The 26,885-nt window shown below is 43.6% G+C and overlaps 2 protein-coding genes across 7 annotated transcripts in view; one reads left to right on the top strand and one right to left on the bottom strand.

Annotated features, from left to right (window-relative positions):
• The window catches only part of LOC108257310 (NACHT, LRR and PYD domains-containing protein 12), a 95,228-nt gene extending 78,702 nt beyond the window's left edge, over positions 1-16,526 (top strand). For 5 of the 6 annotated variants that reach the window (XM_053675272.1, XM_053675273.1, XM_053675270.1 and 2 more), the window contains 5 exons: positions 3,842-4,015; positions 6,193-6,366; positions 14,677-14,850; positions 15,231-15,404; positions 16,231-16,526. In XM_053675272.1, the coding sequence (XP_053531247.1) occupies positions 3,842-4,015; positions 6,193-6,366; positions 14,677-14,850; positions 15,231-15,404; positions 16,231-16,237 (703 nt within the window). In that variant the 3' untranslated portion in view covers positions 16,238-16,526. The remainder of the gene's footprint in view (positions 1-3,841; positions 4,016-6,192; positions 6,367-14,676; positions 14,851-15,230; positions 15,405-16,230) is intronic. The other variant, XM_053675274.1, reaches the window with a different exon arrangement.
• A 131-nt stretch (positions 16,527-16,657) lies between these two features.
• Positions 16,658-26,704, bottom strand: ankle1 (ankyrin repeat and LEM domain containing 1). The gene is made up of 9 exons (XM_017454915.3): positions 26,475-26,704; positions 25,524-25,676; positions 25,037-25,142; positions 24,420-24,543; positions 22,340-24,202; positions 22,015-22,177; positions 20,188-20,350; positions 19,804-19,936; positions 16,658-19,705 (listed from the first exon to the last, which is right to left on the bottom strand). The coding sequence occupies exons 1-9, from the start codon at positions 26,537-26,539 to the stop codon at positions 19,539-19,541; spliced, it is 2,937 nt and encodes a 978-aa protein (XP_017310404.1). The 5' UTR covers positions 26,540-26,704; the 3' UTR covers positions 16,658-19,538.
• Between the last annotated feature and the right edge of the window lie 181 nt (positions 26,705-26,885).

The raw sequence follows: 26,885 nt of genomic DNA, 5'->3' as shown, positions 1-26,885 counted from the left end.
TGCAACCAGCAGGTCATTTGTGACCCCGATGAGGGCAGTTTCAGTACTGTGGTTTGGGCTAAACCCAGACTATAATACTTCAGTATTGAATTGAATATTTGAATCTACTGAAAGCAACACTGCAGGGTACACCAAACTTAGCATGGTAAGGAGCTCAGACAGCTCATTAATAAAACCAGGTGATCTTTTTGGTTGGTGGTAAACTAAAACAGCGAACAAGGGTTAAGGCTCGTTGACAGTCAAACAGTTGACAGTTGGGTTTATGCAAAAAAGGCATTAGGATGTTGACAATTATCAGTCAGATTTATAAAATTATATTGTGGTCCAAGATTATGTCAGAGATAAACAACTTATTAGTCAGTAAATTTGCAGCTTATTACCAGCAAAATGCAAATGGTAAGAGCCAGATAGGCTGAATAACCTGATATGCTGATATACAAACTTAGCCAAATGTATGCCCCTTTAGCCAGTTACAGTGAAGACACCATGAGCAGTGTTTAACACAGGATAGTGGTTGAACTCACTTACCTAAGACAGAACAATGCCACAGCAAAGCAACAAGGAAGCAGAAACCTACTTGAATGTAGCCAGGCCAACATGGGGTGGAACAAGGCAGCACAGGCTCAGGGTTGAGCTGTTACATAGTAAGCATAGCATATATGGTGAAAACTCATTGATGTGGACCAGCTACCAAGCTCTGAAAACCCTTGTAAAATCTTTGAGAGCAAAATCCTTATGTGATCTATTGGTTCAGGGCTCAAGGGTCTGGGTTAACTCCAAAATCAAAGTGTAATCCAAGTTTGAAGTATGAAAGAGGCATCCACATAGATGAGATCTGAACTGATTAATGACAGTGTGGCAGTTAAAAAAAGAATGGCTAAGACAAATACTAACAATTATAACATTAAATAATGATAGAACCAACACGATAACTAAATAACAAAAAAACACACCAGCATTTGCTGAACTGGAAGAGAATAACAAGCAAGCATGCCAAGATAATTTTCCCCTTTCCCCGCACTCATACTGCTGACTACCACTAAACCATGCCCACACCTGCCACAGTACCCTCTACACCGATTCCCTAACAGGAGAGAGAGTAAGGCATTATCATCTGTACTGTTTTTTTGTGGACCACAGTGAACTTGAATGGCTATATTGGCAGATGTCAAGAATTGATGTGTTGGCATCCTTCATGCGGTGGAGCCACTGCAGGGTGTGTGTGGTCCAAACAGAGGATGAATGGGCACCCCAAAAAGTATTATCATGGAGTCAGGACCGCCCACTCTCTGCACAGTGGTGTACATGGACTGAGAGCACTGAGAGCATTCAGATGTACAGCACCGGGTGATCATCTGCCTCCACCACCTTGGACTGAACAGCCCCCACCCCTCTGTCCAATGCATCAGTCTGCAACACAAAAGGAAGACAAATTTTAGGTTAGTGAAGCAGACAGCTCCAACAGAGAGCTGATTTTACACTCAAAAGGCCATGACCACTGGGCCAAATCTAGTGCCGCTTTTAGCTGAGATCATTCAGTGGGAAGGTGATGTCCAAATAGCTAGGTACAAACCTGCGGTGATATCCCTCCAGCCCCAGGAACTGTCTTACCTCCTTTTTTGTCTTTAGTCTCAGGATAGCAACAATTGCACCTGTATTATTTATTTGAGGACACACCTACTCATGGCCCAAATGAAAGCCGACCTTACCTCCATCAATCCAATCATACACGTTGCTGGGTTCTCTGAGAGGCTGGCCAGTCTTTAGGTCCAAAGACTTTAGGTCCAACTTTATATGCTGCATATGTGGATAAAATCCATTACTGTAGATCATTATACCATCCAAATATGCAGTGGAATATGCGTTGTCTGACTGTAACACCTGAGCTTTCAATCTTTAAACACAGCCGGTGCCCTGAGAAGCTTGAATGGAAGAGGGACAAATTGGTGTAAACTGAATGGGTTGGAGAAATCCATTTTACTTTAGAGACAATGGAATCTGCTGATAGCCCTGGGTCAGATCCAGGGTTGAATAAAGACAAGCCACTCCTAGCCAAGCCAGGAGCTCGTCAATACAAGGCAATGGATGGCAGCAAATTTTGAAAGTGTGTTCACCTTGCAGAAGTCCATACAAAATGGACATTTTGGGACTCCTGTAATTCTCCCACCTCCAGCAATTTGCCTAATTTCACTATTTTTTAGTGTTTGGGTGAACAATACGCTTGGCTCTGTACGACCAGGCTGGGAGGAGTCTCTATGAGGGGTTGTATGAGGTTTTTGCATCCAGGGGTAAACACATACAAAGATTCTAATTGCAACTTGCCACCCTGTGCCCTCTGAGATGGAGATGGCCTCCAAAGAGGATCAAAGTGGAATGAGCTATTGTTGGACACCCCAGTCTCAACTCATCTTGATATGGTATATATGGTGTATTTGCCACGCATTCCCTGTCTGTGCTCAAAACCTCATAGTCAACTTTTTCCACTCGCTTTGTGAGCCATTATTAGCTAGAGGTGTGAAGCGATATAAGGACTTATATCGAGTCACTCTTGCCTGTCCTTAGCCTGAAGCAAATTCAATGGTGTTGTTATCTCCCAGTTTTCATTAATAATGTCCAACGCAGCATGGGCTCCCGCCTGTATAATCTTTCAAACGGGGAAAACCATGTGGAGGCCTTGGCATCTCCCAGACTGCAAATAATAATGCTCCCCATCACTTATCCCAATTTTGGCTATCCTTGTGCATGTTTCATTATAATGCTCCACTGACCCATCAGTTTGTGGTACTTTAATTCTCAATCATTTGTACAGTCCAAGTAGTGTACTGTATATGACAACTATAAAAAATAAAAATAATAGGGACACCGCAACAATGAACAAACTCTCTGGGCAGGTAATATCGCCAGCATCTCACAGTCATAGACTCCATCAGCAACAAACAGTAGCTTCAGTATTGCCATCAGTCAATACTGGTTTGCATAGCAGCCCGAGGTCATTTACCTCTTCCTGCAGTCCATCATTTATTCCTCCTGAGTTTTGTTCTCCAATGTTCAGCAGAAGTTGGTGATGATAGACGTGTTCACCAGTGCTTTTGTTGTACATCTTTAAAACGTTCCCAAATTGGCGTAGACTAAACCTAACATGCACAATATTTGTGGACCCTGGGTCGCCGCTGTGTGCTACCACGATATTTTGAAAGGGTCACATGAAAGCTTAAAATAAGCTTAGCCTGAGCTCCTCATTTCTTGCACTGGTGCCAGAGCCAGGGAGAACTGCTTGGAGAAAAATGTCGCATGGATACGGACATGCAGATTATACAATATCTATCTTGGACGCAGGAACAACAGCATTAGAAATCCTTCCCAGATTTGTGTTATCTAGTTTTAACATAAGAAAAAACTACAAGTTTAACAGGGGTTTTGTTTTGTTTGTTTGATTTCATTAAAACAAAAAAGAGGATTGAATGAATGATGCAGTTTTTTAATTATTTCTCAAATATACTGTAATTAACTAAGTAATTAAGTACTTCTTACGTTAAAAAAACGGTAATTAAGTAAGATGCTGTATTTGAGAGAGTAAAGAGTGTGTCATTTGACTTTCACGGCAGTGGTGGCTCAATGGTTAAGGTTACTGATCAGATCGTTAGGGGTTCAAGCCCAAGCAGTGCCAAGCTGCCACTGTTGGGCCCTTGAGCAAGGCCCTTAAATCTCTCTGCTGCAGGGGGCGGCGTATCATGGCTGCGCTCTGACCTCAACTTCCTAACATGCTAGGATATGTGAAGAAAGGAATTTCACTCCGCTGTAATGTATATGTGACAAAGGCTTCTTCTTCTGCTCTCTGCAGGTTGTGTGGTTGTGATATCTCCAATGAAGGCTGTGCTGCTCTGACTTCAGCTCTGAGATCAAACCCCTCACACCTGAGAGAACTGGATCTGACTAAGAATATATTCAGAGACGTAGGAGTGAAGTGTCTCTCTGCTGTACTGGAGAATCCTCAATGTAAACTGGAGACACTGAGGTAAGATCATCTCTCTGAGAGTCACATGACCTGCTCCTCAGTAAGACACATTCTCTAATAGTGAGACTGAAGCAGACGTTTTAGATTCAGCATCAAATCAGATCTATTTTTAGGTTGTAAATGCTGTAAATGCTGCTCACTGAACAAGCACAGATTGACAGATTTCACTCATAACATACAGGATTTACAAATTTTGATAACAAAGAAGTTGAGTGGAAACAACAGACTGAATGTGTTACGAATGGAGTCTAAACGGAAACAATTGCAGATGACAGTCTTTATTTACATACAAAGTCAATGAACATGAGCAGAGATATGTGGTCCAAAGCATGAAGCGAGATTCAAGGCATGAAAACAAAACAGGACACGAGAGCAAGACCGCTTAGCATGAAGGTGGCTAACACATGTAAACATTTACTCATCTATCATTTAACTAGAACTAAGGCATGAAACACAAAACTAGAACAAGACATGGAAATGCTACCGCTTAGCACAATTACACATTTACACATTTAACTAGAACCAAGGTGTGAAACATGGAACCAGAGCAGGGCATTGAAACTCTACTGCATGGCACCATTACACATTTAACTCATTTAAACATCTAATACTGCGTGAAGTGTGCAGCAACGCGAGGGGTTTAAGTAACTAATGTCATTTACCTTAAACGCTGACAGCTGGTAACAACTGAGATGCGCCCTCGCATATCCACCAATAACTAAACAAGGAGGAGACAAAACAGAAACAAACGCACATGTCTGTTGTAAACAAAGTCTCCATAGTTAATACGTAACTCGCGAGCATGTGCTCACTCTGGTTTGTGCACGCGCGTGCTCTCCGGCTCTCCGTGCACATTGCCGCCGCAGCGCCATCTGCCAGCAGGATCGTGACAGTATACAGAAACACAAATAACTTTAAACGAATGTGGCAACAAGAGCAGAATAAAAACACAAAACCTAAAACACTGATAGTTTCACTCAAAAAAAAAATGTAATGGGTGTTTTAATAGAGCGTTTACAAAGCTATGGAAGTATTTTGCAGGCAATATTCAAAAGCAATTGCAAACTGTATTTGCAATTGTTACATAATGGAGTTGAGGACGGATGCAAATGCAGATAAGAGCTTTATTATGTGAGAGACAGGTAGACAAATCCAAATCGTGAAACATAGACGTGGTCATAAACCGGCAATGTCATAGTACAAAGTCATAATGTTAGAACAGTCTCTTATATACTGTGATTGTGAGATTGGATGCAGGTGTGTGTGATTAGAATTCTGGAAGAGGTGAACATGTGTGTGTGGGAAGTGTAGTCCTCTTCAGCCATGTTTGTAGTTGGTAGTGCATCCTGTGAAATGGAGTTGCTGGTTTGCTGTGATATGACAAAAATTGCATTTCCTATTTGTGGATGCATAAATTATGCCATAATTCAAATGAAAATACAAATCGTGTATTACCATTTCCATTTTTGTTCACATGAATGTACAGTGTCTGCCAAAATTCAAATGGAAACGCAAAGTCCATTTGCAATTGCATTTCCCGTGTGTTATGTGTTATGATGATATACAGAATGAACTTACAGGACCGTGCAGTTGTTGAGATGTGGTCTGTAAAGGTCAAGCGGTCATCAAGAGTCACCCCAAGGTGCCTGGCCGTCCTGGTTGGCTTGTGTGTGGTTGAGCCGAGCTGTACAGTGAGGTTGTGGTTGATTGAAGGGCAGGCTGGGATGACGAGAAGCTCAGTTTTTGCCAAGTTGAGCTTAAGGTGGTGTTCCCTCATCCAGTCCGAGATGTCAGACAGGCAAACAGAGATTCGTGCAGAGACAGATGGATCATCAGGCTGGAAGGACAAATAGAGCTGGCTGTCATCATCATTGCAATGATATGAGAAGCCATGAGACTCAATCACATGCCCCAGAGATATCAGGCATTTTGGAAAACTTCCAGTGTCTTAAAATAATTCTTGACAATACCTTTGTTCACAACCCCAAACTCACTCTTAATTAAACATTCTTCACATTCTGCTTTTTTAGTTATTGCTCTAATATTATTCATGAGTAAGATTCTGTATTTCATAGAGATTAAAGACTGCAGTGACTCTTTGATGAAAAAGTTCCTGCTGAACTGATCTGTGTGTCCTGAACTGAGAGAGTGAAGAGTGTGTCATTGTCTCTCTGCAGGTTGTGTAACTGTGATATCTCAGATGAAGGCTGTGCTGCTCTGACTTCAGCTCTGAGATCAAACCCCTCACACCTGAGAGAACTGGATCTGTCTGGGAATGAACTCAGAGACTCAGGAGTGAAGCGTCTCTCTGCTCTACTGGAGAATCCTCACTGTAAACTGAAGATACTGAAGTAAGGTCTTCTCTTAAGGCACATTCTAATAGTTCAAAATGTAGAGTTTTGAAATGTCAATATTTAAAAAGAAACAAAACTGTCACGTTCTCATGCACAGACACAAGCTCATACACAAACACTGCCAAATCAGGTTGCTCCACTCTGTACCACCGACTCTTTCAGCTCTGCAAAAACTCTCCTCTACTGCAAAAGTTAAACAGTATAACAAGAACATTGTTCATCACATACAGGTGTATGCTCATTCATGAAATTACCCACCTGTTCTCTGAGATGCTGCTCTCCATTTACATATTTCAATTTACAAAAGGGGAAATGCATATGTGTATATAAAACTTGGCCAACAAAATTATCAAAATAAACAAACTAATTTATTAAGTCGGGACAGTACAGCATTGGAGTAGTCAAGCCTGAAGATCACAAAAGTGTGGATGAGTGTCTCTGCTGAAGAGAGGGAAAGAGAGGGTGGTGAAGCCTGGCAATGTTCCTAAGGTGAAAGATGAAAGTTGTATTAATGTAATGTATTTAATGTATGACTGTTACGAGAGTGTGGAGTTCAATGTTAAACCAAGGCTTCAAAAATGATCTGAGGTGGATGTAATAAAACCTGGGATAGATAATGAGTAGTGCTTCATTTTCTTTAATGTAGATGGGGATGCAGTTAGTATGACTTCAGATTTGTTACTGTTAATCCTCAGAAAATTAGAATTCATCCAAGTCTTTAAGTCTGTCAGATGATCCACTCGTGCTGGAGGAAGCAGTGGTGTGAGGGGTTGGTGTGTATGTAAGACTGAGTATTATCAGCATATCGCTGTATGCTGCCTGATGATATTTCAAAGAGGGAGCATATATTTGATGAATAACCGCAGGCCAAGAACTGATTCTTGAGGAATACCATGGGAGAGGCAAGACAAGCGAGACGTCAATAAAAACATATTGTTGTCTGTCAGAGAGATTATTTAAACCAGGAGAGGAAAGTAAGCCCAACCATTTTTTCAAATCTGTGCAGAAGCATGTTATGACACACGTTATCTGTATCAAAAGCAACCCCCATTCTCGTGCAACCAGCAGGTCATTTGTGACCTTGATGAGGGCAGTTTCAGTACTGTGGTTTGGGCTAAACCCAGACTATAATACCTCTGTATCAAAGTGAATATTAAAATCTACTGACACAACAATGCAGGGTATGTAGAACTAAGTGAGGTAAGGAGCTCAGACAGCTCATTAATAAAACCAGTTGATCTTTTTGCTCCGTGGTAAACTAAAATAAGTAACAAGAGTTCAGGCCCAGTGACATTCAAAGCAAGATACTCAAAAGATTTTACATGGATAATTGGTATTCAGATTTTACCTTATAACAAGAGTGTAACAACACAGCAAACCCACCACCATGACTAGTATTGTGTGGTTTATACAGATACCAATATTGTGGGGTGTGGCTTGTTTTAATGCAATAAAGTTGTTAGGATTTTGACAAGTTTCAGTCAGATATATAAAATCAATATTGTGGTCCAAGATTATGACAGAGATAAACAGCAGGTAATTAGTCAGTAAATGTATGTTTAAAAAGGCAAACTTGGCATTTTCAGAGTGAGATGGGTATAGGATATACTGTATTGATGCAACCAAACAGGTTCTGCTTTTGGCAATTGTAGATGCAAATGACAATGATCCAATCTGCAAATATAAGGAACGTTTCCAGATTCCGATGTGAGGGTGCTGTGTTTGTAGCAAGAGCCACAATGGCCATAATGGCACAGGAACATACGACAAATGGTAAGAGCCAGATAGACTGAATAACCTGAGGTACTGATTTATAAACTTAGACAGATGTATAAGCCTTTAGCCAGATACCTTGAAGACACCATGAGCAGCATTTAACACAGAATAGAGGTTAAGCCCGCTTATCTAAGACAAAACAATGCCACAGCAACACGGCAAGGAAGTGGAAACTTACTAGCCAGGCCAACACGGGGTGGAAAAAGACAGCACAGGCTCGGGGTAGGCTGTTAAGTAGTAAGCATAGCATATAGGGTGAAAAAAAGAAGCTTTGGACCAGTTACCAAGTTCTGAAAACCCTTAAATCCTTTTGTTACTCTGTGGTTTAGGGCTGCAGGGTCTGGGTAAATCAAAGTGTAATCTTAATTTGAAAAATGAAAAGCATCCACATAGTATATCAGAGTAAGATCCAAACTGAATAATGGCACTGTGTAAGTTAAAAAAGAAATTCTAACAATAATAATATAAAATAATGATGCAACCAACTAGATAACTAAATAACCAAAAAACAGATGAGCAGCAGCTGAAGTGTTTGCACACCAGTGTTTGCTGAACTGGAAGAGAGTAACTAGCAAGCATGCCAAGATAATTTGCTCATTCCCTCACAATCCTACTGTAGACTTCAACTACCCCATGCCCACAGTTCCCCGACTACTGATTCCAGGAGAGAAAGTCAGACACTATCATCTGTGCTGCTGGCGGGTGGACCAAAGTGAAATTGAATGGCTATATTGGCAGATAACAAGAAATGATACACGTTACCCACTATCTCCACAGTGCTGTACATGGACTGAAAGCACTGAGAGCTTTCAGTTGATGTACAGCACCAGATAATCCTCTGCCTCTACCACCTGGGACAGAACAGCCCCCACCCCTCTGTCCAATGTGTCAGTCTACAACACAAAAGAAAGAGAAGCAGACAGCCCAAACAGAGAGTTGATTTAACAATCACAAAAGCCTCGACCACTTGACCAGATCTGGTGCCCCTGTTAAGTGAGATCAGTCTGTGGGATGGTGAGCTCTGAATAGCTAGACACAAACCAGTGATAATATCCTTGCCAGCCCCATGAAGTGTTTTACCTCCTTTTTGGTCTTATGTCTCAGGAAGGTGACAATCACATCAGTATTATTAATTTGAGAACACGCCTACTCATGTGGCAAGTGGAAGCCCACATACCTTAACTCCATCAATCCAATCTCACACTTCGCTGGGTTCTCTGTGAGGCTGGGCTCGCTCCAAAACTTTAGGTCCAACTTCACATGCTGCATATGCAGCTGCAAATCATTATTGTAGATTTTTATATGCAGAGGTATTTGCGCTGTGGGGCTGTAACATCTGAGTCATCAGTCTCTGCAGTTGTGGCTGAACCGTTAAGGCTCTGGGTTACTGATCAGAAAGTCAGGGGTTCAAGCTGCCAGCATCACCAAGCTGCCACTGTTGGGCCCTTGAGCCCCAAGAGGCCCTTAACCCTCTGCTCCAGAGGCGCTGTATCATGGCTGACCCTGTGCTGTAACCCCAACTTCTTAACAAGCTGAGATATGCGAAGAAAAGAATTTCACTGTGCTGTAATGTATATGTGACAAATAAAGACTACTTCTTCTTATTCTTCTTTGAAATGTGGCCAGTGCCCTGAGGGTTAGGGTTAGGGTTTGAATGGAAGAGTGACAACTTGGTGTAAACTGAATGGGTTGGAGAAATCCATTTTATGTTAGAGACAAGGGAATCTGCTAATAGCCATTGGTCCGATCCAGAGTTGACTAAATACAAGCCATTCCTAGCTGATCCAGGAGATCATCAATGTAAGGCAATGGATGGCAGCAAATTTTGAAACTGTGTTCACCTTGCAGAAGTCCATACAAAATGGACAATTTGGAACTCCTGTAATTCTCCCACCTCCAGCATTTGCCTAATTGTTCCTGAACCACTTTTTTGTGTTCAGGCTAACAATATGCTTGGCTGTGTACAACCAGGCTGGGAGGAGTCTCTATGAGGTGTTCTATGAGGTTTTTGCATCCGGAGGTAAACGCAACTAAAAATTTTAACTGCAACTTGCCAATCTGTGCCCTCTAGGATGGAGATGGTGTCCAACTAGGATCAAAGGATTCCAACTGGAATCAGTTGTTTTTGGACACTCCTGTCTCAACTCAACTTGAGATGGTATATATGGTTGTAACACACTAACTGATTATGAAAGAAATGAGGAAAAAGGAGGCAGGTTTGTTAAAACTCAAAACAGGATCTTTATTGGCTGTGATATTTTTACTCACTGTAACACAGAACATTCAAAGTTCAAAATTGTCAAAATCAAAAGTCAAAATTGCCCACAGGTGTGAAATCCTTACCACTCACCTTCTCTAGCTCCACTCTCCGTTCACAACCCTGTACTCGATCACGCCCCTGCTTCCACATAACCCCACCATACAACTCAAGCTAGGGAGCATCGGCTGATGTACAGCACAGGGCGCTCCTCCCCCTCCACTACCTGGGACAATGTGGCCCCCCAACCCCCTGACTAATGTGTCTGTCTGCAAAACAAAAGTGAGAGAGAATGTCAGAAGAACAAAAGAACAAAAAAGAGAACAAAAGTCAGGAGAATGTAAGAGTGGTCTTTTACTTGAATAAAAGCCTGTTGACACAGTTCCATCCACTGGACCATGTCTGGTGGTTTCTTTTAAGTGAGATCTGTTAGCAGGCTGGTGACATCTGAATAATTAGGTACAAACCTAAAATAATAGCCATCAGAAACTGTCTCACCTCCTTTTTTGTCTTGGGTTTTGGGCAGGCCCCAATTTTGGTCTTGGGTCTTGCCCAGGCCCCAATTGATGCTGTCTTTTCAATTGCAGATGCACCTACCCATGGCCCAAGCAGAGACCCAGATACAATACTTCCACCCATCCAATCACACATTTGTTTTGGTTCACAGTGAGTCCTGCTTGTCTCAGCAATTTCAGGACAGCCCTCAGATGCTGAATGTGCCTTTGCCAATCATTATTATGAATAATGTCATCTAGATACGCAGTAGTATAAGCAGTGTGTGGGGCTCTGAACAACCCAAAAGGAAGGGTCGCAAATTGGTGTAACCCAAACAGAGTGGAAAAGGCCATTTTTTTCATGCAATATTGTGGTCAAGGGGATCTGCCAATATCGCTTTGTCAAATCCAGTGTCAAATAAAAGCAAGCCTCACCTAACCAATCGAGCAATTCATCAATGTGAGGCATTGAGTACGCATCAAATTTAGACACTGCATTGACTTCTCTGGAATCCACACAAACCCTGACTGAACCATCTGCATTGTGTCACATGTTGTGACGTAACGGAGATAAGGCAGGATGCAATCGCAGTAAAACAGGTTTATTTAAGAGAGAGAAAGGCAGACAAATCCAAAACGTGATCCAAAACATAATCCACAAACATGCAAGAGGTCAGGCGATCGGCAAACAGGCATAAAGGGGCAAGGCAGGGATCAAGGTCGCGGTCACGGAAATACAGGGTCGAGGAAGAAACTATAGCGCGGGACTGGTAGCGGAGAAACCAGCATGAACTAAACTAACTAACCTGAACATGAACCTAAACATGAACCATGAAAGATGACATAAACTAAGACTAAAGTTATCTATCGTGAGGACTCTAAACTAAGTGACTAACTCATTCAAACTACTCTAATATTCCGCGCCGTGTGCTAGGAGGCGCGCGGTATATATACATACATAATCAGCTTCGTAATGGCTGACGGCTGAGGGCAATTCGGACACACGTGACACAATAGCCAATGACGGAACAGGGAGGAGACATAACAAAACATAGCAAATGCACGTGTCCAAATGTCACGAATGTCAACAACGAAAAAGAAGGTGCTCACGCACCTTGCACAGCAGCGTGCATTCACATGCTCTTCAGTACGCTGCTTAAAGGGGAAGTCGTGACACACTGGGAACGAAAACTACTGGACTAGACCAGTCCCTGTGGGACTCCTCGATTACCCCCATATCAAGCATGGCCTTGAGCTCATCCCGAACTACATGTTTTGTTTTGTTTTGTGCTTGGGCAAATGGTAGGGGTGTCTGCGTACTACCACCTCTGGGGACGTCTCTGTGTGGTGTTCTATGAGATTAGTGTGACTGGGTAGAGGCGAGAACACATCGGAAAACTCCACTTGACATCCTCTGTGATTTGTGACTCTCAGAGGTTGTCTCCAGGTGGGACTGGGCTAGATTAAGCCACTGTTTTTAGATTTACCTCCAGCCCTAGCTCCTCCCTGACCAGAACGACCATCACCATAGCAACGGGGACCACCTCTGTCCATGGTTTAAGGAGATTTAGGTGTTATATCTGCCATCCCCCACCTCTATCCATTTGCCTTATCTCACAGTTGACATCCCCTACTCACCAATATGACCTCAAAGGGCCACTGCCACTGGGCCTGACACAAATTATCCTCTGTTATGTGACTCAAGGTCTGGAGTTTTTCTCTCAAATCAAAAATATTATATTTCACTTTTGCTGTTAGAGGATCCCTCCTCCAAATTTTCCTGAACGAAGTCCATGACACCATGAGGCTTGCACCCGTACAATAATTTAAACAGGAAAAACCCCATGGAGGCTTGCAGAAACTCTCATACTGAAAATAATAGGGGCTCAAGCAACTTATCCCAATTCTGAGCATCCTCATGAACAAACTTACAAATTCTATTTTTAAGAATTTGATTAACCTGTTCGACCAGCCCATCCCTACTTGGATGATGAACAAGAGTGTGAACTGATTTAATCCCCAATAAATCATAAATCTCACGTAGTGTCTGTGACATGAAAGACATGTACTGATCAGTTTTTCAGTATCCTGACTCATGAGATAACACGGAAGAGTGCTTCCACAACACTGCATGCTGACATGTTGCGGAGAGGCACTGCTTCTGGGTATCATCTGACAAGGTCCATGCCAATTCTTTCGAAGCGGACCTCGATTAACAGAAGGGGGGCAGTGGTGGAAATGTTTTTTTTTCCCATGCCATCAGATTATGGTGAGCTACCTGGAGTAACATTTCCTGTTGGCTCTTTGGGACCAACAATTTGGTGTTTGTGTCCTGTATCACTCGGTATAAGCTATCCTTAATTATTGCAAAATAGGGATGGGATAGTGCAACAATGGGCTGGATTCACTGTCCATCGATTACTCTCACTTGGTTGAAGGTGTGCTTTAGGGTCTCTTAATGCGACTGCTCCAAGGGGAAATCCCAGAGGGGAATCCTGGCCAAGAGTGGAGGAGCCCTTCCCTGCCAACACCTTTCCAAAACTTCATTTTGTTTCAGCCTTTGATGATTGAAGGGCTGCAGGCTGCCTGAATTAAAAAAGACCTGATGTACTGTATAACACCTTGAGAACTAACTGCCACTTGGTATGTTGGCTCTGGATTGAGGGAGAGCTTGGAAGTGTCCCGGTTCTCTGCAATCCCAATAGACCTGCTTGTACCTTGTTCTAGATCTCTTGGACTCCCTGGGAAGAAAGGGATAGAGAAAATTAGAGCAACAGCATTAGAAATTCCTTTTAGATTTGTGAATGAGGAATCAGACTGATCCAAAATGACACCCCAGGGTGATGCCAAGATGGTCAAGGGTACCACCTTGGCATGGGAATGGCAGAATGGGGTCTGTGTATTTAAGTCCTTCTGACAGGAGAAGTCCAACTGGCACCCCATAGTCTCCTAACCAAGAGCCAGAGGGATTATGGAGCAGTGAGGAAAGCTGTGCTTGAGTGGGTTGAGCCGACACTGAAGGAAAGTCACTGGTAGAGCTGGTCTATGCTATTGAAGGAAGGGCATTGGATCTTCACCTATACCCGGGGATTGTTTGTTACTAAACCATGTGTATTTGGAGAAGGTTGTTGAGAAGGTGGCATTGGAACAGTTCATCTCCCAACTGCTTGTGGGAACATCTGAGTGGTCTAATACCACTAACCAGACTCAGAGTATCACATGTTAATATACATGGACTCAGGTACATGCCAGACCCTCCTGCCTATGTACAAAACACTCTTCCTAACAATATTTATAGAAGGTTGTGCACGCCTATATAACCAGGTTATTTTAAGGGTTTTTTTGTTTTCTTTTTTTCCTAAAGTGTTTCTATTTGTTCATATTTTTTTACATTTGAGTTTTGTTCGTTGCTGTAGCACATTAAAGATGGAAAAATTATGACTTGATTTATCTTGGGTTGTGATTTAACACAATAAAAATCTACAATTTTAACAGGGATGTGTGTGTGTGTGTGTGTGGGGGGGGGGGGGGGGGGGGGCCTTGGTTAAAAAAAAGTGGTCTAAATGGTCTAAAGTCACACACAGAGAAACCCTGACCAGAATAAAACAGTTACTAAAGATTGATTGAATTAATTATACTTTTTTAAGGTAAAATTAAGTAAGAGGCTGTATTTCATGGTGATTAAAGACTGCAGAGACTCTTTGATGAAAAAGTTCCTGCTGAACTGATCTGTGTGTCCTGAACTGAGAGAGTGAAGAGTGTGTCATTGTCTCTCTGCAGGTTGTGTAGTTGTGATATCTCAGATGAAGGCTGTGCTGCTCTGACTTCAGCTCTGAGATCAAACCCCTCACACCTGAGAGAACTGGATCTGTCTGGGAATAATGTAGGAGACTCAGGAGTGAAGCATCTCTCTGCTGTACTGGAGAATCCTCACTGTAAACTGGAGACACTGAGGTAAGATCATCTCTCTGAGAGTCACATGACCTGCTCCTCAGTGAGACACATTCTCTAATAGTGAGACTGAAGCAGAGGTTTTAGGTTCAGCATCAAATATCCTGAGGAAGAAAATCATTTCATTTCACTGCATTATGTGATTCGTAATTATCTACTCACGATATTAGTTGTGTTTTCTACGTCTATTTGATGTTCCTGATCTTTGCTTGTCTTGGAACTGGAACTGAAAGAGCGTTTATGATGACTGATATAAATGCTGAGGCTCTGCTTCACTTTCACATATGTGACTGGCAGTGATTCTTTGATGAAAAAGTTCCTGCTGAACTGATCTGTGTGTCCTGAACTGAGAGAGTGAAGAGTGTGTCATTGTCTCTCTGCAGGTTGTGCAGTTGTGATATCTCAGATGAAGGCTGTGCTGCTCTGACTTCAGCTCTGAGATCAAACCCCTCACACCTGAGAGAACTGGATCTGTCCTGCAATAATGTAGGAGACTCGGGAAAGAAGCTGCTCTTCACTCAGAAAGATGATAAACGTTACCATCTCCAGGACTTGAGGTTCGTTATAAACCGTTCAGATAAATGTGAAAAACAGAAACATTTAGACATACAGTACTGTGCAAAAGTCTTAGGCACACTATTGTTTTAGTACAAACTTGGTTATAGATTTTTATTTTACGACTTCTACATTATCGAGTCAGTACAAAAACATTTTAGATTTCCAGTGCAAAATTAAATGTAAAAAGAAAAATGTTTGTATGTCAGTACAGAAAGCAGCGTATTGAGTAAGAGACACTTTTTAGACAAAAATATAATGATGGCTGCTGGATTTTGCTGCAAAAATAAGAAGTGTGTTCAACAGTCAAAGTCTCCAGAAGAACCGTGGCTGGTTCTGCAAGACACTCTATAACATTTACAGCCCATTTCCTCATAAAACTGCACTCATTGTACCCAAGAATACTTGTTTTGTTTTTTTTTTTAAAGCAAAGGGTCGTCACAACAAATATTGACTTAGTTTCATTTATTACTGTTTACTATTCTTTATAGTATTTAATTTAGAAACATTTATATTCATTATTTATGAAGGCATCTTTGCTCTTCAGCATTTCTTTGCATGTGCCTGGGGTTAGACGTTTGCACAGTACTGTATCTGCATTGTTTTTAAATTGTATGTTGCATTGTATGTTTTTAGAAGAAAAGTCTAGAAGTAATCTGCTCCTATTCCCATAGAGAGCTATTGACTGTAAACAGGTTCAGATTCATTTCTGAGTCATTGGGTATTTTTACTATTCGACTGAAATTTGTATTCAACATTACACTGATGTTTAACGTTCATGCTCAACCTGTCGGCTTAAATATAAACCTTACTCTCTTTTATTTTTAGTGTGTAAAGAATTTCATCAGATGCAGACTCCAGTGAAGACATTTTTTATGAAATTCACTCCATTCACTGAGGCGTTTCCTGGATATGATTTTTTTTAAACATTAGAGATGCAGAGACGTGGATCTGTGTTTAACAGAGCTGTGTTGCATCACTGATATCAGGACTAAACACTTACTGAGCATGAATTTATTATTATTATTATTATTATTATTATTATTATTAATGAACACTTACATAGTGACACCCTACAGTAGTGGTTCTCAACCAGGGGAGAGCAGAAAGATCAGCAGGGGGGGGGGGGGGGGGGGGTGCAAATTGTTTTCAAGAAGAAAACACAGACAGGGCGTCATTTGGGTACTCAGTGTATTTTATTGCTTTTCAAAGCTGTCAGTGCAGACCAGCGTTGCCAACTCAGCGACTTTTCAGACCCCTTTAGTGACTTTTTTGCACAAAAAAAAACTGCCTAGGGACAAATCTACCGACTTTTTGGACAAACCTTAGCGACTTTCCAAATATCTCCAGTTCTGTCCTGCAAGCGCGAGGTCCTGCTTTCCCGCTGCACTCTCACCTCTCTCTGTCTGCTCTGTTCAGTGAGGGGCCGAGAGCTGGAGATTTAACAGTGCCATATATAACAAGACGTGCCTTCTTCCCAATTTACATCACTCACATGCGAATGTTTTTTAGAACGCAAGACGAGTATAATGCAACATGTTTTACATGTAAAATAGTCCATGTTATTACAGCCTAGTTCTCTTGATCAATGTAGTTATGGTGTTCAGAAATTTTTTTGATCATTCATGTTCCACACCTGTATATAGTTTTATAAAAGTTATTTTTAAAAATCACAAGTTATGAAAAGTAATTAAAAAAGTAAAATAAAAAAAAAACCCACAAACGCCAAAATATCAATCTATCTATCAAAAACAGATTATAGATTAGGATGTATATATATGCCACATGATAGGAGAGGTATGGCGGGGGGGGGGGGGGGGGGGGTAGTTACAAAAGGTTGAGAACCTCTGCCCTACAGGATCCAGACCTCATAGCGGGACTCAAGTTCCAGATGAGTTCTCTTAATATTCAGAATCATTTAGCATTTTAATGGTAAGTTTTAGTGAATACAAGTGGGACGTATACTGTATGTATATACAAGGAATAAAATATTTTATCTAAATAAGAAAATCATAAACTAAGGGCCATACATATCATAAAGAAGCATTCTGCTGCAGTGATTAGCCTGAATAATCAATCACATAGATTATTAAAAAATGACTACAGACATACAGAAGAGTAGAAGTATTATATAACGCAGTCTGTACACAACAGAGATGAATTTTACAGCACATCCATACACAAAGGTAAAAAAAATGTTAGCCTCATTAAATGTTCCTCACAGTTCTGTTTCACATTACTGAAACAAACAAACATACTGAATATCTGTCGATTCATTCACGAGTAAACAACTATTAAAACATTTATTTTTACATCCCTACCACACACACACACACACACACACACACACACACACACACAACCAGACAACAAAAAAAATCTGAGTTTTCTAAAAGAAGAAAAGGAAAATTAACAAAACAATTAACACAATATCACAAAACATTATATATCATTTACAAACCCCGCCCACGTCGCGTGATCTCTGTAGCATGAGAATTCAGAATCTGTAAATAACTCTTACTTTTTCAAACTGAACTTCAGAATCTAAATTTGTTCGTAAGGCTGTATTTTAATGTAATCGTGTGTATTCAACAATTTGCGGAAAAGACATAAGATCAGCCAACTGTGGCGATCACCGTTTATGAATTTCATGTTATTACATTCTGTTTGACTTTATTTACATTCAAATTTTCTTCATTTATCTTCACATTTATGATCCAACAATAAAAAATAAAAAGCCCAGTGGTGTAAATCTCATTCATTCATTTCTAACACTATGACTATAACTACAGGACTAACATGAGATGTGTGTGTGTGTGTGTGTGTGTGTGTGTGTGTGTTTAATGAATATTCATTATTTAATTAAGTGTTTTCCCCAATGATGGCTCTTATTATTGATTTAAAATGTGTCCTCAGTCCACTTCATACAGCAGGTGGTGTTTTCTCCAGTTATCATCATCTCACAAAACTTCATTTAAACCATCTACATTCCATAATCATGAATAATTCATTAATAACAAAACAGTAACACAATTTGTAGACATGTTCATCCCTGTTGTCTCCTGTTACTCTGAATCTGACGATGTGAATAATGCTGAACATTTTAAGCTCTTTAAACAATATTACTGTTTCATTTTAGCTGCAGTTTAACTTCACTGGCCTTGTCCCAGGGGAATGTTCATGATTCTTAGGAACTCTCGGTAGTTTTTTAAGGGTTTCTTGAGCTGTAACCGGATTGTGTTCTGTGATGTGATAAATGAAAGCTAACGCTACAGAGTGCACTATACAATAACTCATTTCATTCCATCAGTCATTAAACACTGTTCCACAGGTCACTGCTCAGTTCTGCACTCTGATTGGTAGAGAAGGTGTTGATTCATTTTCTATAACAGCAGCGCTCAGTAAATCTGCAAATCACATGCTTACTGTGTATGAATGTACTCGTTATTCTAATGTGTTACCGTTTCCATAGTAACAAAAATCGTTGATATGAAGTTTTCTGTGTGGAGACGGGGTTTTTTTTAACGTTTTACGGAATGAGTCTCCAGTGTCAGTGCTGTGTAACAGTCAGAGTTGAAGCTGTAACCTTTTCCGGCATCTTCAGGACGGAGGAGTTTACGCTTCTTCGCTGTTTCTCGCTAACACGACAAGCTGCGTTTAGTTTTTTGTCTTATTAACGTTAAGCTAGAGGAAAAAGAGAGACGAGAAGGCTGGTAAGAACGACTGTTTCCTTCATCACACCATCCTGTCGTTTACTGTAACAGCTGGAGAAGATCTAGTATAGATCTGACAGTGTGGACAGTATTTGAGACACAGCCACACGTGTGTTAGTGTTTGTACGTATTTCAGCCAATCAGAATGCAGTTTATGGACTTAGTGACTATATAGTGTACTACTTTTGCCTTTTTTGTTATCATGTCTGAACTCATACTGGAGTACAAGCAACCCATGAGGATATCCCATAATGCACTGCTTAGGTTAAGTGCCTACATAATGTACCCTAGGGAATAGGGCACTAGAACAGAAGCGGGAACAGTGTTTGATGGCTGATGGAGTAAGATCTCTGCAGTGCACTCGGAGTAGCTTTAACCCAAAGTGCTCTGTAATGCTCCGCGTCATACAGACAGCGCGTGACATCATCGCCTGATATCGGCCGGTCGGAGCTGTCTCTCTCCCTCAGCCAGGAAGATCTGCATGGTTCTGTACAGCAGGTGAACCCCGAGCTCACGCTGCCTCTTAGCAGGCCAGGTGGAGACCGTCCCATAATAATCCCCTCGCTTCTGATTGGTCAACATCTTCAGACCTGATGAGAGGATTAAGAAGAATTTATTACACCTCAATTCACAGAGAGAGAGAGAGAGAGAGAGAGAGAGAGAGAGAGTATGAACACAGTGTTCGTACTGATGGCGTCCACCATGCAGGCCTCGCGCGTGTACGCCTCCACAGGAATGACGTTCTGGAAGCAGTGCAGCGAGATGACGCCGTGGCCGCAGTTCCACACCTGCAGGATGTGCTGCACCTTCGAGCAGAGCTTCTGAAAAACACCAGGAACGAAACACCATGGCGTTATAATACAGAGGATTGTAATACAGAGGATTACACTAGAATTCCAGTCACATGATTTTTCTGTTGTTGTTGTGGTCATATTTTTGCCGTCCAGATCCACGTTCCATCAGGATTCTAAGTCCATATCAGCTACATAACTGTCTTCTGTTAATATTAGAACTACTGAGATTACCCTCCCTGTTGTCCAATCATGTAGCTAGAGTCTCTTCAGTATCGCACCTTGGATGATTTGTCTCCTTTGAAATACTCCAGGGCTTCGTACAGGTGGCTGTACGGTCGAGAGCGTTTGCCTTTTCCCACGTAGAAAATGGAGCTGATGAAAGTCTGGAAACACTCGTGAGGAGTCATCGCCTGACTGCGGTACGGCAGGTTCTTCGTCACTCTGGACACAGAACCCGTTACACAGGATTATTTATGGTGCACGTGTCACCTTTTTATTTCATAAACAAACAATTACATACTTTTCTTCCTGGGACTGGGATCAAACTTCACCTGGGCTAGAGTGGACCTCACCTGGGCTAGAGTGGACTGCACCTGGGCTAGAGTGGACTTCACCTGGGCTAGAGTGGACTGCACCTGGGCTAGAGTGGACTTCACCTGGGCTAGAGTGGACTTCACCTGGGCTAGAGTAGACTGCACCTGGGCTAGAGTGGACCTCACCTGGGCTAGAGTAGACTGCACCTGGGCTAGAGTGGACCTCACCTGGGCTAGAGTGGACTTCACCTGGGCTAGAATAGACTGCACCTGGGCTAGAGTGGACTTCACCTGGGCTAGAGTGGACTGCACCTGGGCTAGAGTAGACTGCACCTGGGCTAGAGTAGACCGCACCTGGGCTAGAGTGGACCTCACCTGGGCTAGAGTGGACCTCACCTGGGCTAGAATAGACCGCACCTGGGCTAGTGTAGACTGCACCTGGGCTAGTGTAGACTTCACCTGGGCTAGAGTGGACTGCACCTGGGCTAGAGTGGACTGCACCTGGGCTAGAGTGGACTGCACCTGGGCTAGAGTAGACTGCACCTGGGCTAGAGTAGACTGCACCTGGGCTAGAGTAGACTGCACCTGGGCTAGAGTAGACTGCACCTGGGCTAGAGTGGACTGCACCTGGGCTAGAGTAGACTGCACCTGGGCTAGAGTGGACTGCACCTGGGCTAGAGTGGACTTCACCTGGGCTAGAGTGGACCTCACCTGGGCTAGAGTGGACCGCACCTGGGCTAGTGTAGACCGCACCTGGGCTAGAGTAGACCGCACCTGGGCTAGAGTAGACCGCACCTGGGCTAGAGTGGACTTCACCTGGGCTAGAGTGGACCTCACCTGGGCTAGAGTGGACCTCACCTGGGCTAGAGTGGACCGCACCTGGGCTAGAGTGGACCGCACCTGGGCTAGAGTGGACCGCACCTGGGCTAGAGTGGACCGCACCTGGGCTAGTGTAGACTTCACCTGGGCTAGTGTAGACTGCACCTGGGCTAGAGTAGATTGCACCTGGGCTAGAGTAGACTGCACCTGGGCTAGAGTAGACTGCACCTGGGCTAGAGTGGACTGCACCTGGGCTAGAGTGGACCTCACCTGGGCTAGTGTAGACTGCACCTGGGCTAGAGTGGACCTCACCTGGGCTAGAGTAGACCGCACCTGGGCTAGAGTAGACCGCACCTGGGCTAGAGTAGACTGCACCTGGGCTAGAGTGGACTGCACCTGGGCTAGAGTGGACTGCACCTGGGCTAGAGTGGACTGCACCTGGGCTAGAGTGGACTTCACCTGGGCTAGAGTGGACTGCACCTGGGCTAGAGTAGACTGCACCTGGGCTAGAGTGGACTTCACCTGGGCTAGAGTGGACTGCACCTGGGCTAGAGTAGACCGCACCTGGGCTAGAGTGGACTGCACCTGGGCTAGAGTGGACTGCACCTGGGCTAGAATAGACTGCACCTGGGCTAGAGTGGACTGCACCTGGGCTAGAGTGGACTGCACCTGGGCTAGAGTAGACTGCACCTGGGCTACAGTGGACTGCACCTGGGCTAGAGTGGACTGCACCTGTATTAGATTAGACTTTACCTGGGGTCGAGTAACAGGTAGTTGAAGCTGGACTTTATGACGCCTTCACGCCAGCGTTTTTTCTGATCAGGCTGATCGAACTGCTCACACAACGCAAACTCGTCAGCTTTACAGTCGGGCAGGTGGAAGGAACACAACGCTTTATTCAGCTCCGGACTGTAACCTGTACCTCACACAGGGGACAAATACTGCCGTAAATCAGAACTCATTACTGCTAACGCTCCTTAATCACACCAAACACACATACAAAGATATTACACTAAAAATATTACGATATAAAAGTTATACTTTATTGTGTTCACGTGTAAACGTAACGCGTACGTACCTGTGACTGCGGTCGGCTCGTCCTGCACTGATTTCTGACTAACGTGTCTCTTCTGCAGTGATCGTAATTTCTGAACGTACAGGTGGCGCGTGTCTCTGTTGATGGGTCCGGGTTTCTCTCCCAATTCGGCGAGTTTGCGTCTGAGATCTCGGTCCGTCAACCCGTCCGCCCATGAGATCTCCGCTGTCTCCACCGTGTCGTTAGGACAGCGGTTTTCTTTTCCCTTCTCCGGACTTGTGGACGCGGTCGGAACCGAGCGCCAGTCGTAGATGACGGTCTCCTCGCTGACAGAGGAGCTTAGAGACGTGTTGGACGTCGGAGGGACGTGTGTCTCGATCAGCTCGTGTCCCTCCTCGGTATCAGTGTACAGATACTCCACCGGTTCGTCCGTGTCAGTGATGAGAGGACGTCCTCCGGGGGTGTAGGACAGGTTTGCGAGCGACTGGGTTTGGGAACGGTTGCAGATCCGGCTCATGCTGTATCTCGGCGTGCAGCCGGTGGACGGCATCTCGAGCGCGTGACCGAGGCTGGAACTCGACTCTGAGCTGGAGGAGGAATCTTCAGAAGTGGCGTTTTTGCGTGTTTCCGCACTGGAAGCGGAAACATCTGAAGTTAAAAACTCCTTGTCGTCTGTGAACACGTCCTCCTTGTGGTAGCATGATGATGAAGATGGTCCCGAGCTCTCATCAGGGGCACCTCTCGGAATGATGACGGTATCTGCCAGGCTTCCTGAGATAATCAGAGTATCTGCTTGGCTTCCGTGAACTTGTGAAGAAACGCACAGGCTCGCCATGTGCGAATCGAGATCCGATACTCTGTCGTCTTCAGACGGACGTCTCCGCCGAGGTTTGTCCGATTGAGTAAGGTCTCGGCGAACTCGTGTCGGCGTAGGGAGCGTCTGCTCGAACAGAGACGAGGCGGAAAAAGACGAGACGCTGTTTCTCTGGGAGCAGCGACTGAGTCGTGAGCGGGTCCTGCCCGTCACGAACGGACTCGGAGTGAACGACAGCTCGTTAATCATGTCCTCACACGCTCGCGACTGCAAATTAAGTTCTTCCTTCTTCTCATTGTCAGAGTCTGTACTTCCTTTTGTCCATCCATCTTGATCCGAAGGCGAGATGTTTTCAGAAGGTAGCGGGGCTTCGACGGTGGTCTTGTACGGCTCGCTGTCGCAGCTGCTGTACTGACTCGACCCACTGTTACTGCTGACGGCGGCGTGAGCGGCACGTTCCGGCTCGTCTACTTCATCGACAAACACGCCATCTTCGTTATCCTCGTCCTCCTCCCCTAGACCCGTCCCTCCCGCTACGGTCTTATCAAAATCCTCTGTGGTGTTTCCTTCTCTGCAGAACACAAACACGTCGTCCGGAGACGTCACGTCAATCCCCTGATTCTGCAGCACGGTAGTCATGCGCTCCGAGTGCAAGAAGTCGGGGTACAGCGAGAAATCGACCGTCGAGTCCCTGGACTCGCTGGCGTCGTCATCGTTTTGTTTCAAATCTGGAAAATACTCGTCGTAGTCTCGGAAGGTGACGCTCTTCCGGCCCGGTGTGAAAAAAACGGCCGGCTGGGCCGCTTCCGGACTCTTTTTAAAGTTCGTCCCCGACAGGCGAGTACTGGAGAGAACCGGAGGAAGAGAACCGCCCACTTCTTCTCTGTTAAACATGTCGCTAGGACGCGCATTGAAACCAGAGACGTCAGAGAGCCAGGACTCGTTACGGTCTCTGGCCTTTCGCAGTCCATCAGTCTCGGATTTCCTGTAAAACGAGGAATATCGGGTGCTGCTGAGCGGCGCATCTCCGAAATCGCTCGTCAGCGTCAAGTCCCCGCTGCAGTCTCTCATCGAGTGGCCCGAGTACAGCGCTGGAAAAGACAGATTTCAGAGGTATTTATGATTGAGGAGGACGGTGCAGAATGAGACAAATGGGAATGATGGAGAGGCGTGTCTCAATAGGGAAAGTGGGTGTGTCCAAGGAAGACATTGTGTTGTGAATACAGACATCCTTATATGGACTCAAACACACACCCACATTCATAATTCTTGCCATCCACTGCTTTAATTCTAAAGAAAACCTCTTACAGTATTGGAATTTGGGCAGATCCTCATATCCGGTTTGGGGCGTGTGAGACTCATATTCCTGAAGAATGCTGGCACATTTACTGTTTTCCTCCTGTTCTGCCAGATCCACTGCCTTACTCCCACCCTGCGCACACACACACACACACACACACACACACACACACACACACACACACACGTCTGATAGCGTACAGAAGTGTATAATACACGTAATATTCATCCTGACTCACTTCGTTTCATTTAAAATTTAAGTTAAAATAACTTCACATTACGTATACAGTACACAGAAATATTTGGCTTAAATAAAAAAATTTGGCTTAATTATGATTTTAATAATACGTTATAATCTGTTTATCAGTGAAATCCAATATTACAGAAGTGCAGAATTTATTCTTCTTTTATCCTCCTTCTCGTGAAAGCATTTGAAACATAAACGCGTGTTTAATGGATTAGAAGTACAAAAGGTCATAAAACACAAAAGAAAAGGATTAAATATCATTTAAAATATTGTTTAATTCTATTCAGGCTTGAAATGAAATGTTCCCTCCCCAGTGTTCAAACCCGTGTTAGCGGATTCCACATCGGACGTGCGGTGAAACAAGTGTGTGATTTCTCACCTGGTCTCTCAGACTCGGGTCTCCTCCGTTCTTCAGCAGGAGTTTGAGGTTCTGATAACAACCCCATAACGCTGCGATGTGTAACGGAGTCAGATCCTCACCAGACCTGAACACACGGCACACAGAGGAAACAAAACGTCCACCGTTACGCTCAGTCACAGCGCGTGCAAAAGCGTTCAAACATCCTGATGACAAAAACAACCTGTGATACAGAGAACCGCGATTCTACAAACCCAAAGTCTACCTTTAAATCCTCTACATCCAACGGCTTCCGAGCAAATGAATAGAGAAAGATTCTGAAATAAATCTCAAAAAGGAAGAAAGATAAAGGAAAAGGAAAGAAAAGACTGAAAGAAAGACAGACAAGAAGGAAGTAAAGAAGGAGAGGAAAGGGAATGAAAAAGTGGATCATCAGACATTTAAATCCGATGCTTTCCTGTCCGCTCTAATCTGACCTGACCTGATCTGACCCGCTCTAATCCCTGACCTGAGGTTTGGATCAGCGCCGTTCTGCAGGAGCACTTTAAGGCACCGGAGTCCTTTCTCCGATTCCTTCCCTGCAGCCAGGTGCACCGCGGCCACGCCTCCCTCGAGCACCAGGTTGGGTTCTGCACCGCTCTGCAGTAGACTCTCCACCGTCCTGTTACACGACAGAAGCAGAGAGAGAGAAACAAGTGAGGATTCAGTCATACATGTAAGCGAGGGTTTTCACTGTCACTCCTCCAGATCATCTTAAATCATCTAGAAGTGCTGACTCAGTGGTATGATCCTTCTGACATTCTCTACTCACTCATCTATATAAAACTGAGTTTTACACACTAATGCAGAGTTTCAGCCCATTCCAGACCTGTTTGTGACTTCTGATGAGATATTATGCAATAATTAACCATTAATAAGCACAATAAGAAGAAAAGGAGGAAAAAAGAGGGAATAAAGAAAAGAAGGGGGAGAGTTTACGCCGTCCCCGTAAACAAGCACAGACTTGTACTTGTGAGGGGAAGTCAGGCTCTGTTCAGTGAGTCGGCTCACTTGCCACAGATCAACAATATGACTCGACTCTTCCGGCTCACGAAAAACTCACCCCCATTTTCTCTAAACCCGACAAAATCTGTGATACTCGGACCAGTGATTGCTCCTCTCTGCTTCTTATTCAATCATAATCTACTTTATAAGTAACAATCTATGTCTTAAAAAAAAGAAAGAAAAACTGCTCATGCGAGCCGAGTCTCAAGTTCAAATAAAGAACCGAATCAAAAGAGTCAACTCGTTAGAGAATGACACGATAACAGTATTTTATTTCCTCGTTTTGGACATATGAGTGTTTATCCTAACACACTCTAAAAAGTACTTAAAAAAACACCCAGGAAAAATAATAAAATGTTCAGAATGGAGTTTATTTCACGAGCTGGACTGTTCAACACAATGATGCACAAATTACCTGACATCCGTCTCGTTTACTGCCAAGTGCAATAACGATGCTAAATTATTCCTTTTTTCGTTCATGGTTTCAGTGTTATTAATCGTGTCCTTCCAGCGTGACTTGATTCGATTCTTCGATTAATGTACTTTATATTCCGCATGAGGCTTGAGTAGCTGCTAGCAGGCGTTGCTGTTGTTGTTTTTTCCCCCTTAACCATCACCCGTATTCCGGTGTAAAAAAAAACCCGCCTTCTTATTCTGAAGTTCATTCTCTATACAGTCACTATACTGAGAGACATCACTGCTAGCCAATCGTGGCTCAGGAGGCGGGTACAAACGCACCAATCACAGTGCAGGGAAGTCGGACTTGTCGGAATACAGGTGGAGGAGAGAACAAACGTGAGTAGTCGAAACACTAGCTAGCGAGATG

This window comes from Ictalurus punctatus, chromosome 24 (assembly GCF_001660625.3).
Source record: "Ictalurus punctatus breed USDA103 chromosome 24, Coco_2.0, whole genome shotgun sequence".
NCBI lineage: Eukaryota > Metazoa > Chordata > Actinopteri > Siluriformes > Ictaluridae > Ictalurus > Ictalurus punctatus.
The sequence above is the reverse complement of the archived record's forward strand: the minus strand, read 5'-3'. Positions and strand labels throughout refer to the sequence as shown.

Bases quoted from the DNA above. Each gene is read 5' to 3' on its own strand.
- ankle1 (XM_017454915.3), bottom strand. From the start codon at position 26,539: ATGAACGAAAAAAGGAATAATTTAGCATCGTTATTGCACTTGGCAGTA. The intron at 25,143-25,523 runs GTCAGGGATTAG...CCGTGTGTTCAG, and splicing joins GGCGCTGATCCAAACCTCAG to GTCTGGTGAGGATCTGACTC. The intron at 24,544-25,036 runs GTGAGAAATCAC...GTGTGTGCGCAG, and splicing joins ACCCGAGTCTGAGAGACCAG to GGTGGGAGTAAGGCAGTGGA.